This window comes from Muntiacus reevesi, chromosome 8 (assembly GCF_963930625.1).
Source record: "Muntiacus reevesi chromosome 8, mMunRee1.1, whole genome shotgun sequence".
In the NCBI taxonomy this organism is placed as follows: Eukaryota; Metazoa; Chordata; class Mammalia; order Artiodactyla; family Cervidae; genus Muntiacus; species Muntiacus reevesi.
The window spans coordinates 51,645,057-51,660,570 of NC_089256.1; the positions used below are offsets into that span (position 1 = coordinate 51,645,057).

A 15,514-nucleotide genomic window follows, 5' to 3' on the forward strand; every position below is an offset into this window, starting at 1 on the left:
TGTTTGATTTCACACAAGTGTGTATGAATGAACACACACACACACACACACACACACACACACACACACACACACACACACACACATACACACACACTCCTCACTTTGCTCTGCAACTCCTGCATGAACACCTTCAAGGCAAGAAAATCACTGCCTCCTCATGCAACTGCTTTCATCCTTGGATAATCTCAGTAGTGGATGTGTTCCTGTCCATACTGAGCCAAAATTCACCTCCCACTATCACTTCCCCCTTTTAACTCAGAAGGGGTTTAGAAACGCAAGCAGTCAATAAACAACTACAGAAGGACGGCAGACCTGCAGCCCTCTTAGGATTTCTCCTGGCACTGAGAGTCTGCAGGGGCCTGTGGCTGGCTGTCCAGCTGTGGTCAGCCTGACTTGCACAGGAAGGGATATAAGTTTTAACCTCTGATCCCAGAGGTCGTCCCAGAGCAGCCTACTGGGAACCTAGGGCCTGGTGGATGCCCTTGGGGTCCTAAAGGTGCCAAACCGTAACCTTGGCTGGATTTTGGCCCCAACGGGGATCTGTCCATGGGAAGAGTTCAGGGTCATTTTGTAATCTTTAGAGGCCTTGCCTAGACTGTCTCCTGCTGTCCTGTGACGCTGGTGACATTCCAGGAATGCTCAGGCCACGTGAGGGGAGGAACCTCTGCCTGGAACTTTGATCAGCACCAGAGCTGCTGGGTTCGTGCTGACCACTGACCAACCCAGAGGCCCTTCTGCTCCAGAGGAAGAGCCAGGGCAGCTGGTCCCCACCTGTCAGCCCCTCACGGTACGGTCACTACAAGACTACCGGGGCCATGGGGGCATGGGAGGAATCTGGGGTCCCCGCTCGGGGGCAGGAGGTGGGCTGGTCACTTGTCTCAGATTTCAGAGCATATCCCTGACACCAGGCAGGCTGCACCTCTGTGCCAGGGTAGGGGAAGTCCTTGAGGGCTTCCCAGCCAGGGTCGTGCTGGGCTGGGACTGGAGGCAGGTTTTGGTGGGGGAGTCTGAGACGAAGGTGATCTGGTCCCTGTGCTCAGAGAGCTCCCAGGAAGGATAAGTAGTGTGACCATATGTCCCAATTCGCCTGACATCACCCTCGTTTATGCCTGTCGTCCTGGCATGAAGAGTCAGACACGACTTAGTGACTGAACAACAACAACAAAGTCACTAAGTTGTATCCAACTCTTTTGTGACCCCATGGACTGTAGCCCGACAGGTTCCTCTGTCCTTGGGATTTCTCAGGCAAGAATACTGGGGTGGGTCACCATTTTCTTCTCCAGGGGATCATTCTGACCCAGGGATCAAACTCATGTCTCCTCCAGCACAGGTGGATTCTTTACCACTGAGTCATCAGGGAAGCCCTTAATTATCAATAGCTCCTTTTTTATTATCAGAAGTGTCCTAGTGTGGATGATAAAGTTGAAATAAAACATGCATGTGGCTACCTTTTGGTCAAACATTTATTATATATCCCGCACTGTATTAAGTGCTTTGTTATTTACCATCTAATTTAGCATATTTATCATCCAACTGAGTGCTAATTTTAATACTAAGGGATGGGTTATAACCAGGCATTGGGAAATTGAGGCTTAGAGAAATGGTGTGAACTGCCCAATCCCACACAGCCAGTAGGTAGTGATATCAGAATTTGCACCCAGGGTGCAGTGCCAATAGAGCCCCAACCCCTGAAGCAGGATGAAGACTAAGGCACTAGATACAGGCTCACGAGAGCCGCAAGTACATTCAGTTCCATTTGGCACCCAGGGCCTGAGCCCCTATCTGTGCTCAACTCTGAGTCAGGTGCTGGGGTGCATGGCCGGGTAAGGGATGCTATGATCTCAAGACCTCTGCCCTCCACCCCCACCCCAGAGGCTCCTAGTCAGGGGGTGCAGCTGACTAAAAGGCAGAGCAGAAGGACCCACGTGGTCAACAGAAGCCACATTCCTGGGGGAGCCAAAGGAGATGCAGTCAAGGAAGGCTTCCCAGGGGAAACGTGATGTATGCTGGCCCGGAGGATGCGGAGAATAGGGACAGGTAGCAACAGGGGAAGGTCAGGATGGGCCTTCTAAGGTGGAGGGGACTATGTAATCAAGGACCAGAGGTGGGGCCCGTGGGGGCATTTGGGGAAAGGGAAGTGCCAGGTTTACAACCTGCTCTTACTTCAGAATGTTCGTTCTCTTCAAGAAACTAAAATGGAAAAGAATATATGAAAAAGAATGTCTATATGTGTCTGACTGAACCACTTTGTTGTACAGTAGAGACTGGTACAACACTATAAATCAACTATACTTCAATTTTTTAAAATTAAAAAAAAAGAAGCTATGACACAGTAGATAGACAAGTTTCTTTGAGACTCTGCAATGTAATTGCAAGGAAGGAAAGGAATCAAGGAAGCACCTATTGCGTGCTTGGAACCCTGCTTCATGTTTTACATGAATTTTTTAATAACGTTCAACCTTACGACAACAGTGATGCCTGTTTATTATTTTTAAAAGTTGAAAATATACGATTAAGCAAAAGGAAAAAATGGGAATCACCTGCAATTAATTCTGTTCGTCAGAGATAACCCCTGCAAATATTTTTGTGTATAATCTGAAGCCATTGAGTCACTTCATTGACTTAGCCTCCGGTGTGGGTAGAAGGGTCTTATTATGAATAGCAAAGACGTTCCTCTCTTATTACTCAGGATATTCCAAAGGTTTCTGGAGCTCTGCGCCAGGAACCAAGAGGAAGACCAAATATCTATTTATTATATCAGAGTATCACAAACACATGGCCAATTATCTCATTTAATTGCCACAATAGCCCTAACAGTATGTAATGTGGGTTTTATTTTCACGACTGTTCTCCATTTACAATTATGGAAACTGAGACTCTGAGGGATTACTTCACTGGGTGTGTTGGGGGGTGGGGGGCGGGGTTGGTTGGTGGGGAGGGGCCTGAGGCAGGAGCCCAGCCCCGGTCCCCCAGCCTCAGCCACTTGGCTTATTTCTCCGGTTGAGAGCAAAGGAGAACGGGGTCCCGGGAACCTGGGTGAGGCAGTCAGGGGCTCCAGACGAACCTTGGAAGGCCTTCTTCTTGCCCCCAGATGAACTGGAGCCCAAGGGCAAAATTCAACCGTGTTTGTGAGACAGACCCTGATGTTGATGCCCCAGTCAAGGGGCAAGCCCCTGGGGCTTTCAGGCTGGGGTCTGAGCTCCCGTCACCCTCTGGAAGGAGCGAGGGTGGGCTCTGTGGTGGATGACACAGAAATGCACCAACACAAATGCAATTTGAGAAGAGGAAAGAGTCCATTTGCAACCAGTTACCTCCCCCACCCTCAAAAAGCCAGGCTTCTGTGGCTTGCTGAAAGCATGGAACATTTTTGTGGGCATCTTGCTGCTCTCTGCACAATGCAGAGGTGGTTTGTCAGGTGACAAGCTGGAATCTTCCGGCTGCTGCCACACCGTCCCCTCTGGTGCCAGCCTCCGAGGTACCTAGGCAGGGGTGCTCCTCATCTCCTATGTCCTTGGTGACCTGCTCTCAAGGGTGGTTTGGGGAAGTGGCCCAAGTCCAGGACATCCTGGCCAGGGCCATCAGAACCCGAGCTCCACTACGCCAAGGACAAAACACTGGCCCGTTTCCGTTGGCTGGGAGGAAAGAGCCAGAAAGTGCTTAAAGAGGCCTCTCTCGGGTCTGCCAGAGGCGCTCGGATGATCCCATCCGTTTCTCCTTAGCTGACTCCTGTGACTACTTCAGCCCAGAGCTGGGGCTGGCCTGGGCTCCTGGAGCTGAGAGTCCTCCCTGTGCCTGGCTCTGGGTTGGGAGCTTTCAGCGCATTTTCTTACTCAATCCTCAGAACCCACGAGGAAGGTAGTGTTGAAGTTTGCCATTTTGAAGATAAAGAAATTGAAGCACAGAGAGTTTAAGTAATTCAGCCGAGGCCACACAGCTAATAAGGGCTGGAGATAAGATTTGAACCCAGACTGTCTGACATTAGAGCACAAACTCTTAGCCATTCTAGAGCTATGTGAGAGTGAGTCTTAGGCTGGGAGTGGATCATCAGTGTTTGGAAACCATCAGTGTTCTCACTGTGAGGAGTATTCTCCACTTCTTTCCGCCCCAATAGACTGGGGCAAGAGGATCTTGCCCTGAAATTTTAGAGGCCTTGTTCTGGCTCTCCTCTTACCATGGCACCCCAAAGGGTGAGAAGTTTGTGAGATCAAAGACACATGCCCACCTGGAGGCTGTGTCCCCATTTGAAACCCTGTTGCAGGGACCCAGGACCCAGGGCTTATGTGGGGCACATCCCAGCTTGATCTTCCCTAAGCTGACTCTTGTCATGGAAGTGCATGCCCGTAGGCTTGTGGGGTGCTGGGGCAACTGTGGGTTCTCTACTCACAGTACCTGAGAGAGTTGGGTGGGAAGTGGAGGGACCAGGCAGTAGGCCAGGTCTCTTGTTTATGTTCACTGTGGGTCTCGGAAATGTGAGGAGGGGTCTGCCTGTTCTAGGAGCCCTATGGTGTCGCTGCAGGCACCTGGCTGAAAGCTCAGGCCGTGGGGACAGACCCTGGCCCGCACACCTTAGCTGTAGCTCCCAGTCGCTCTAGCTCGGGGAGCCCCGGTTTCCCTGTTCTGGAAATGTCTCCCATCTGCCGAAGATCATGATGAGAGCTCTAGGAGCTGGCAGGTGGGATTTGCGCCTTAGTTCAGCCCCCTGTATCAGAGAGGCTGCCCCCACCTCCCCCACCCACCATTGCCTGAGCCTAAGCTGATTTGTTTACACTTGATTTTCTGTGCCTCTGATGCTGTAGTTTTGACTCAAGTCCTAAATTTTCTAGTTATGTGCTCTTTTGGAAAATTATTAAGGGTATTATTTCCAAGTTACAGTGGTTTAGAAGTTAGAGGCATGGAGTGGGGTAAGTGGGGCACAGTCTCCCCATGACCCCTCATTCACGGGCACCTCCTGCTTTGGTTGCAGCTGTTCCAGCAGGAGTGATTAGGGAGACCAGATCTCAGTTCTAACCTAGGGCCCACTGTGGACCCCTGGGAGGCTGGCCTTGCTCTCTTGATGAGGCTGGCCAGATGGTCCCTGGGGACTTTGTGTCCATCCTAATGGGATTTCTCCTGGAAACTGCCCTTTGAAAGCCAAAGACTGAAGGGGTTAGCTGGAAGAGGCCCAGCATGTTGATAACATCACATCATGTTACAGACAAGAATTGCTCCTCTCTTACCCTCTGGTTGGCAGGGGTGTAGGGAGGTGGGCTCAAGGCCATGTTCAAGCCTGGCTGTGGTCATTCTCTCCGGGTTGGAACCATTCCAGGGAGAGGCAGTTCTGCCCCAAACGCTGCTCATCCCAACTGTGGAGGGGTTGGTTCAAGAAACTCTAGCCAAGCCCACAGTGAGTCAACAGTGTACTGGATGCTGAGCATAGAGCGATGCCTCTACCCTAGATAGCAATGACTCTATCTTTTCACAAAAAAGACAGCTGTGAGAACCCATCCTTCAGAGGACCATGCTAGGTTCTAAGACAGAGAAACACATGGCCAGGCTCCTCCTTCCTGGGGTCAGGGAAGCCTTCTGTCAGGATCCCCAGGGGTTTGTGTAGGAGTCTAGGGGCAGCCCAGGTGGCAGATATGAGTGGGTGAGTGGAGGGGACCATGGCTACCCCATCCTTCTTCAGCCAGGCCCTCCGCTTCTTATTTGTATTCTGTGCATCCAATCTCGAGAGGATAAAGTCTCAGGCTAAAGCTGAGCCCTGTAACTCTGGTCTAGCGGTGGGGGGCGGGGGGGCGGGGGTTAGGACCAGGAGGCTTGTCCCTTTCCCTAGTACGTCCTGCGTGGCAGGCTGGTGCCATCACTATCAGAGACCTTCCCACCACTGTGTAAAATCCACGTCCTGTGGCTTACATAGCAGCCTCCAGGAAGTTATGTGCTTTCTCAGGGAGAAATTGTTCCTTCTCTATTGATTAGGCAGAAAAATTCCTGGGAAAACTGAGGGTTATTGAGCGTGTGAATGGGAAGAGGTCTCAGGGGGCTTTTGAAAGCACCGTTTGCTTGCGGAACGCTTTGGCCCAAGCTGAATCTTGTGATGGAGAAGGCAGCCAGCAGAGGGCAGCAGAGAGACAGTCAGCAAAGTGTGCTGGGGGCCAAAGCTCCCCAAAAGGGAGCCAGCTGAGCTCTTGGCTGAGGACAGGTAAATTGAAAAAAAAAAAAAATGATTTATATAGTGTGAGGGTTTTCTCTTTTTTCCTTCCTTTCCTTTTTTCTGTCTTTAAAGCTAAGTATATTCTATCCAAAGGGCATTTTGTTATTCCTCCTTTTTTTTGGTGTTCAAATAATCTTTTCTGTAATGATGGTGGTTTGTACCCTCTAACAATAGGTAACACAGCTTATTAATTCTCACACTTTCAGACACTCTCCTAAAACCTTTACCTATATTTACTCATTTAATCCTCCACTTATCCCAACATGGTTAGCACATGGTTATTATCCTCGATTTACAGATAAGGAAGTTAAAACACACGTCCAGGGTCACATAGCTAGAACACTGGAATGAACTGGGATTCCAACAAATAGAACTTGAAGTACTATACGCCACCTAAATGTTGATGTGGGTAGGAGCAATAGTGACCTGGTGGTGCAAACCCCAAGATGGGGCAATGAAGCTCACCTTGGTCTTGTCATGTGAGAATGTGAGCCCAGTGCCCCTAAGGCATCCTGAAATCTGGAAACATTTAATACGCTATTTCTCAGTGTCTATATGCCAACTAGTGGTTCACACATTAAAAAAAATAAAAATGAATGGCAAGGGAAATATTCTTGTAAGCTGTGTCACCAATTTGTGACCTGTGAATGGATACTGGCATTCAAAAAATTTTATATTTAGTGAACTATAAACTTGGTTGCCTCCCCTTATTTAAAGCAAACCCCCCAAACAAAAACCTACGGGTCTATAGAATACGCGCCTCTGGGTCCTTCTTGTCCACACAGTGTTGGAAAGTTTTGTGGACTCCAAGGAGCTGGTGAGGTGAGGGGAGCATTTTGACAGCAGTGCTGAGGAGAACACAGACTCATTTCAAGATAAGAGCCCATCATATCCCGGTGGCCGCTCTCAGCCTCAGCTATGCAAAGAGCTGATGGGAGGAACTCCTCATAATTAGGTTCTGGAATGTGCTGAGGTTTGGAAGCTCAGGAAGAGTTATGGTTTAAAAATTTCCAACTCAGGAATAATCTGTCCATATCTTATATATTATCTTAAAAATGCCGCAGTACCCATGGTCTCCTTTCATTCCCTTCTTCCATGCCTTTTGGTCTTGTTCCCATCTCTTTCCTTTTCACTGGTAGCTCAGATGGTAAAGTATCTGCCTGCAATGCAGGAGACCCGGGTTCGACCCTTGGGTCGGGAAGATCCCCTGGAGAAGAAAATGGCAACCCACTCCAACATTCTTGCCTGGAAAATCCCCTGGTCAGAGGAGCCTGATAGGTTATAGTCCATGGGGTCACAAAGAGTTGGACACGACTAAATGACTTCACTTTCACTTTCCACCTCTTCCCTCCAATCTGGAAAGAACACGGCTAGTCCAGGGGACCAGGGTCTAGGTCCTGACACTAACATTCAGGTGACAGCCTTGCTGTCAGGAGGTTAGAACTCTGGTCCTACTGACCTTGCAAGGCTGCTATGAGGCACTATGAGAACAGCTATCAGAAACATAAGCAGGCTCCTTCCTGGCTCTCTGACAGGTGTGCTGGTCACTGGGCTGCCTGCCCTCGATGAAGGTGCTGCTTCTGTTTTTCCTTCCCACTCGGGTGTAGGAGATGCCGCCCGGAGCCTGGCTGCGCTGGGCCTGCCTCCTGCTCCTGGCCAGGCCCACCCTGCCCTGCCCCCAGGGCTGTGACTGCTTCATCCGGGAGGTGTTCTGCTCGGACGAGGGGCTCGCCTCCATCCCACTGGACATCCCGCCACATGCCACAGACATCATCTTCGTGGAGACCTCGTTCACTGTGGTGGGCGCCAGGGCCTTCAGCGGCAGCCCCAACCTGACCAAGGTGGTCTTCCTCAACACCCAGGTGTGCCACTTCAGGCCGGATGCCTTCGGGGGCCTGCCTGGGCTCCAGGACCTGGAGATCACCGGGGGCAACTTCTCCAACCTCAGCGCCGACATCTTCTCCAACCTGATCTCGCTGGGCAAGTTCACCCTCAACTTCAACATGCTGGAGGCTCTGCCCGAGGGCCTCTTCCAGCACATGGATCGCCTGGAGTCCCTCCAGCTGCAGGGCAACCGGCTCCAGACCCTGCCCCAGAGGCTTTTCCAGCCTCTGAGACGTCTGAAGACCCTCAACCTAGCACAGAACCTCCTGGCTTACCTGCCCGAGGGGCTCTTCCACCCCCTCGGCCGCCTGCAGACCCTGAGGCTGAGCAACAACCAGCTGGCAAGTCTGCCCAGGGGGCTCTTCAGCCGTCTGGGCAGCCTGCAGGAACTCTTCCTAGACGGAAACTCCATCTCCGAGCTGCCCCCAGAAGTGTTCGCACAGCTCTCCTGCCTGGAGAAGCTGTGGCTGCAGCGCAACGCCATCGGTCACCTGCCTGGGTCTGTATTCTCCGCCCTGCCCAACCTGACCTTCCTGAGCCTGCAGGGCAACGCGCTGCAGACGCTGCCTGCCGGCCTCTTTGCCCAGTCCCCCGGCCTGGTCAGCCTGTCCCTGTCCCACAATCAGCTGGAGACAGTCCCCGAGGCAGCTTTTGCCAACCTGACCAGCCTCGGGTCCCTCACACTCTCGCACAACGCCCTCACCCACCTGCCGGCCGGTGTGTTCAGAGGCCTCAAGGGGCTGGTCAAGCTCTATCTGAGCAGCAACAACCTGACGGTCCTGCACCCCGCCCTCTTCCAGAACCTGTCCAACCTCGAGCTGCTCAGCCTCTCCAGGAATCTCCTGACCACTCTCCCCGACGGCATCTTCGACACCAACTACAACCTGTTCAACCTGGCCCTGTATGGGAACCCCTGGCAGTGTGACTGCCACCTGGCCTATCTCTTTAGCTGGCTGCATCAGTACAGCGACCGGCTCTTCAACATCCAGACCTACTGTGCCGGCCCTGCCTACCTCAAGGGCCAGGTGGTGCCTGCGCTGAAGGAAGAACAGTTGGTGTGCCCCATCACCCGGGACCACCTGGGCTTCCAGGCCCCGGGGCCGGAGGACAGGGAGCCGGGGGGCGCCTGGGATCTGGTTGCGGAGGAAAGGGCGGCCAGGAGCCGGTGCACCTACAGCAATCCCGAGGGAACCGTGGTGCTGGCTTGTGACGAGGCCCGGTGTCGCTGGCTGAACGTCCAGCTGTCCCCCAGGCAGAGCTCGGGCTCCCCGGGACTCCCCATCAATGCCAGTCAGGAGTGGGACTTGAAGTCCGGCTGTGGCTCTGTGAGGGTCACTGTGTCCATTGAGGCTCTGGCAGGGGAGCCGTAGGTGCAGGGCAGACGGACCAGGACCCTCAGCAGATGGCTTCTGGGCCCAACTGGGCAAGCGATGGTGAGGGGAGCTGAGGCTTGGGTTCTTCAGATGCCAGGGGTGGATTTGCATCTCCAAGGTGGAGGAGAGGGGCGTGGCCGGCTCTGCCACCCAGAGCCTCCTGCATCACCCTGGTCTCTGAGAATGATACCCAACAGGACCTTCTGCAAGCTTTGCAAAGCACCCATCAAAGCTGCGTTGTGGTCTGAAGAATAAAGTAACGCGTCTCCCCTGGCGTTTTTCTGTTATTTAATACTCACCCCTGTCTCATCTCCACCCTGAGATACCAGGGCTCCATTTCCACTAAATGGAGGCCAACCTCTCTTGACATCCAGTTCAAGAGCCAATGTCTTTTTCTATTCCTCTGCTTTGAAATGTGGTGGGTTTTTTTTTTTTAATTTATTTATTTTTAATTGAAGGATAACTGCTTTACAATATAATATCATAGATTAACACATATACATGGAATCTAGAAAGATGGTAGTGATGAATCTATTTGCAAGGCAGCAATGGAGATGCAGACACAGAGGACAGACTTACGGACGTGGTCGTGGAGGGTGGGTAAGGAGAGCGTGAGACAAATGGAGAGAGTAGCCTGGAAACATGTACACTACCACATGGAAATGTGGTTTTAATTGACAGAAAGAAAAAGGGAGAGGATAAAATCAGAGGTGACGAGAAAGAGGAGGGGTGGGGTGGAGGTCTGACTTGGTGTCGAGGAGGACTCAAGCTGTTCGCACCCACCTCCGGGGCGTCCAGGAGAAATCAGGTGAGAGGGGCCCTGGGGAGGGTGAAGGCTGTGGCTTTGCCTGCTCCGCTGACAGGATGGCTGCTCCCTGAGGAGGGAGCCAGGAGGACGGGGAGCTGGGTGGGCGGGGACGGATGCCCTGCAGTTCTGAGTGTCTGCGCCTGTGGGCTGCTCACTCACAGCAACGGTCCTCTCTCAGTTCTCAGGGCACCACCCTCCTCCCCAGGCCTGGCTGCACCCCCACCAGTTTTCCCCTCACCTCCTGCATGCTGGTCGCCTTTAGGTTGGCTGTCATTCATGCTCCCTGCGTAATCCCCATGAGGACCCTTGCAGTCAGATCCCATTTCTATGCTGACGACCTCAAACCTCCATCTTTTTAAAAATAATTTTATTTATTTATTTGTTTGTTTACTTTTGGCCGCACTGGGTCTTTGTTGCTGCATAGGCTTTTCTCTAGTTGCGGCGATTGGGGGCTACACTTTGTTTGTGTCAAATCTCCGTCTTAGGCCTGGTGTTTGGCTCCAGACACATCTCTCTGCTCAGCAACTTGTGTTCTATCACGATAGCCACACACACATGTAAGCCAGACTCTGTCCCCAGCTCCTCCAGGATCCCTGCCATGCAAGTCACCAAGTCCAGGAGCGGGGCGTGGTCTCCAACCTCTCCTCTCCTCCCTCACGGCCAACCTGTCACTGAGGGCCTCTGAGTGTCCTCTGTCCATATCTCCTTTCCCGTTCCCAGCCCGGAGAAGCTCTTGGTCTCCCTGGACTGAACCGTGGCCCAGCCTCCTGCCCCGTTTCCCTGCCCACGCCTTCAGCGTGGACTAGCTTGGCTGGAGTTCAGGGGTTGGGAGAAGAGAATCAGATGTAAGCAGGTTCTCCAGGAGCTCGCGTTCTGACGGGAAAGATCAGACAGGGGGTGTCTGGAATGGAAACACAAGCTCGACGGGGTGGGCGCCGAGCAGGTGCTGGTGAGTTCAGGGGAAGCAGAGGTCAGATGAGAACAGGCCTCGGGAAGCTGTGTTGGATCCCTGACCTTTGAGATTGTGCAAGCAGAGCATGAGCCAAGGGGTGGAGACAGGCAAGCAGTGAGGTCAGGGCTGAGGCCTCTGGAACAGGCTGGTTGGAAAGCAGATGGAAAGACAAGCAAGGCTGGAAAGCTAGCTGGAGTCTCGGAGGGCACAGCGAGCAGGCTGCATATTCATTACGGATGCCCAGCTGTTCCTGAAGGACTTTATGTAAAGGAAGGCTTATGCCTGTAAAGCCTGACAGCAAGAGGCAAAGAAAACAGTGAGGATTCCTGCCTGGCTTGGGCTGGGAGCTGCAAGGGTCAGGGGCACCAAGGAGATAGAATGAAAAGTTGTCAGGACCTTAACAGTGCCTACACAAATGGACTAAAAGACTGAAATGTGAATTACAGAAATGCAAATTCAAACAACACAGGCATCACTTTGTACCCATTAATTTGAGAATATTAATAATATGAAAATGAGAAATCAGGATCATGCTTAGTGCGGATGGAGTGGAGCCTCAGGGTGCCTCTGGCAGCAACTCCTCCCAGCATGGGAGACAGCTTGAGGCAAAGAAAGGGTTTGGTGAGGGGGACAGGGGTGGGTGGGTGCTGGAAGATGGGGGGAGGGAGATACCTGGGGTGACTCTCAGTTTTCTCTCCTGGGAGATGGGGAAGACAGTGAAGCCACTGACCGTGGGCATGTGGAGTTTAAGGGGAAAGGAGGAGCAAGATGCCAGCTTTAGGCAAAAAAGTATAACTTTGTCATGCTGTCTTGTCTAGTGATGTTGTTTAAAAAGATGTGCTTCCTTAGAGTCAAACCAATTAAATTCTAAGATGATGGAAGGTAGTCTGGCAGATTTGCCAAAGGAACAGACTTTACCAGATTCATTTGGTCCAGTTCCCCAAAGCATCTGGTTTAATAATAATCCTGACCAGCTCCTCCAAGGTTGGGGAACATTGCTTCCCCAGAAAGGAGGAGATCCTGAGTGACTGAGGGTCCCATGGTGCTGGCCCCCAGCGCTTTTGTTTTCACTGCCCTGGTCCAAGTCCAGGCTGCACTGACCGCTGGCTTCCAGCTGGTCATGAGGGCCACTGTCTGGGGAAAGGATGGCCATACCCAGCACACAGGAGGACATCACAAATCTCCATCAGATGGATGCCCGCTAAGCTACAGCTCCTGGTCCAAGAGGTCTTTATGTCTACTGCCAGGAATAAAGGAGCAAGATAATCAAGCAGACATTTCTCTTAATTATATTTTCCCCCAAATATAACACTTTGTTAAGTTAAAATATAATAATCTTTCTCTGTGTTGGACGGTGCTGGGGAAATGGGGAAAAAGCATTGGCCGGGAGTCAGGGCAAGCTGTTTGCAGGCCTTTTAAGTTGGCTGAGCGAGATCAGAGTCACTATGCTCTTTGAGCAGGGTTGCCAGGTTTACAAATAAGCACACATATGCTGCATGGGACATATTTATACTAAAAAAGGATTCTTAGCTTATCTGAAATCCAAATGTAACTGGATATTTTATGTGGTGAGCCAACCACCTGATGAAGGTAAAGTAACAAAGGGGACCGAGGTGGGGGTTGGGGGTTCGCTTCCGGGTTGGGGAGGTCAGGCCTGAACCTGCAGTGGTGCAAGTCCTGACCCCTGAGGGCCACTAGGATCCTGAGGCTGGAGTTGACAGGAAGCAGGAGGTGCTGAGCATCCTCCAGACAGAGGTAAGCAGACCAAGAGACAGTTCTGAGTGTGCTGTGTACCCGGGGTCCTCGGTCCTGCTGCTTTCTTGTGAGGTGGTCCCAGTCTGGTGCCACAGTAGGGCTTTTTTTGACGGGTTCTGGAAAGAAATCAGGACACTTGACTCCTCATTCTTCAACATTTGCCCTTTGGCAAGTCATGGCTCCTCTCTGGCCAGAAGAGGTTGGTTCTCAATGCTGACTGAACCCTGGAATCACCTGGGGGAAGGCAAAAAACCAACAGGACCCCATTTACAGAGATGATGATTCAGTTGGCCTGGGGAGACCCAAATATCAATTTAAAACACACACACACACACACACACACACACACACACACAACTCCTCCAGTGATTCTAATGTTCAGCCAGGCTTAAAAACTCAGGACTAGATTTTGTCCAGTTCTAGGTCTTCCCACTCTCTATAGCTGCCCCAGGGCTGGGGAGCAAATGTATGCCTTGTCAGACCCACCTGGTGAAATGCTCAGGATGAACTCAGGAATGAAGAAAGCCACAACACCACGTCGTAAAATATCTTACCGGATCTTTTTCTTGTTGGCGCATTTTATTCTATGTAATCTTCAGTGCTCTCAGGTTTTGGAGTGACAATAAGCTGGGTGCAGGATGCTTTGTTTTCTTGCAGTACAAGGGTGGCTAAGTTCCTTCAAAGTGCCTTCTTACAGCAGAAAAGAGTCCTTGCACCAATGCCTGGAAAGTTCCACAGTTCTCCAGTGATTTCCCACCACTTGCCAGCAAGGCAACCTTGGGCAAGTTACTGAAACCCTCTGCAGCTCGGTTTTCTCATCCATACTGTTTATCATGGGGATAATAATACCTATCTCATAGTTATTGGTGAAGATAAAATATTCATGTAGAGATCCCAGAACAATGAGATATGGTAAGTTCTCAAGAATGTCATCTATTACTATTATTATTTCTAGGGAATTGTGGGAGAAGACAATGGCACCCCACTCCAGTACTCTTGCTTGGAAAATCCCATGGATGGAGGAGCCTGGTAGGCTGCAGTCTGTGGGGTCTCCAACAGTCGGACACGACTGAGCGACTTCACTTTCACTTTTTCACTTTCTTGCATTGGAGAAGGAAATGGCAACCCACTCCAGTGTTCTTGCCTGTAGAATCCCAGGGACGGTGGAGCCTTGTGGGCTGCCGTCTATGGGGTCGCACAGAGTCGGACACGACTGAAGCAGCAACAGCAGCAGGGAATTGTGAGGGATGTCGGCAGGGGGTAGGAAGGAACTGGCCAATTGCTTGACCACTGCATGTGTTTCACCTGTATCCATTGGTATTTCTAGAGGATGTTAACATTGCTGTTTATATATCAAAATTATATTATTGGGGATATTGGAAATGCCATTTTCAAAACTGTTCAGGGCCAACAGTGGATATTGGAAAACTGGGTGGTTCTGCCAAACATTAGACAATTTAGCACAATAGTAGTCCAGTAATGAATTCTTTCTCACAGTGTTTGCATCTCCCACTGCCTCCATCTCACGCTGCCTGCTGCTGCCTCCTGTTGCCTCTGCAGACGGTTCAACATATCACTAACCTTCGAAGATTCCGATTGTGGGTCTCAGGGCGCCGCCACGTGGCGAACTGGGAGAATAGCTTTCCCAGAAGTCAACCTGGAGCCCTGGGAAGGACAACGGACCCCAGGGACTCCGTGGTCTGGGACGCTTCCCGCATAGCAGCTCCTGCGAAGGCTTCTGTTTCCTGCGACTCCGGAACGTGCCCGAGTCCAGGAGCCGCCGGTGCGGAGGCTGAGGTGCCGCGCTCACCGCCACCTCGTGGTGTTTAGGCACGCCGGGCGATCAGATTTGTCCCGGTGATGCAGCGTGTCCTGCCCGGGGGTGGGGTAGGGGTGTGAAGGGAGGCAATCCTGCCCGACTGGGGTGGAATGGGGGCAGCTGGTCCTACTTCTCCCGCGACTTGCAAACAGACCTCCAGACACGGCTGGGGTGAAATCCTGCCGGCGGTGACCTCTGTTCATACACGTTCAGAGCTGTCTCTGCCTTGTTGCCTGCACACTTTATCACTTTTCCAAGACTGCTCCTCACAAATACATTCTGGGAAGATTGTGCTTTATTTTCTTTGCAATTTTATGCAAATTGTTCGGGATTTGGGGGAAAAGTTCCCCTGGGCAATACTTAACCCTTATTTTAAGAAGTAGAGTACAGAGGAAAAGCAACTTCTCTCAAATTCATCTTTTACTCAGTACGGAAGTAGGTGAAAGTCTCTGGCTACCTCACCAAGTCTTTGGTGTGAGGTCTAATCCAACAGAGATGAATAATATTTTATTATAAACTACCTTTTGGGGACTTCCCTGGTGGGCCTATGGTTAAGAATCTGTCTTGCAATGCAAGAGACTCAGGTTCAATCCTTGGTCCTGGAACTAAGATCCCACATACCGCGGGGCAACTAAGCCTGCATGTGGCAACTACAGAGTCCGTGCATCTCAAAGAAAGATTCTGAATGATGCAACCAAGATTCCATGTGCCACAACTAAGACTGGATGCA

At 51.4% G+C, this 15,514-nt stretch overlaps 1 protein-coding gene across 1 annotated transcript; it reads left to right on the forward strand.

Moving 5' to 3' along the window:
- The first annotated feature begins 463 nt into the window (after positions 1–463).
- On the forward strand, positions 464–9,709 carry CPN2 (carboxypeptidase N subunit 2). The gene is made up of 2 exons (XM_065942902.1): positions 464–790; positions 7,801–9,709. The coding sequence occupies exon 2, from the start codon at positions 7,804–7,806 to the stop codon at positions 9,445–9,447; it is 1,644 nt and encodes a 547-aa protein (XP_065798974.1). The 5' UTR covers positions 464–790; positions 7,801–7,803; the 3' UTR covers positions 9,448–9,709.
- Positions 9,710–15,514: the final 5,805 nt, after the last annotated feature.

Bases quoted from the DNA above. Each gene is read 5' to 3' on its own strand.
- CPN2 (XM_065942902.1), top strand. From the start codon at position 7,804: ATGCCGCCCGGAGCCTGGCTGCGCTGGGCCTGCCTCCTGCTCCTGGCC.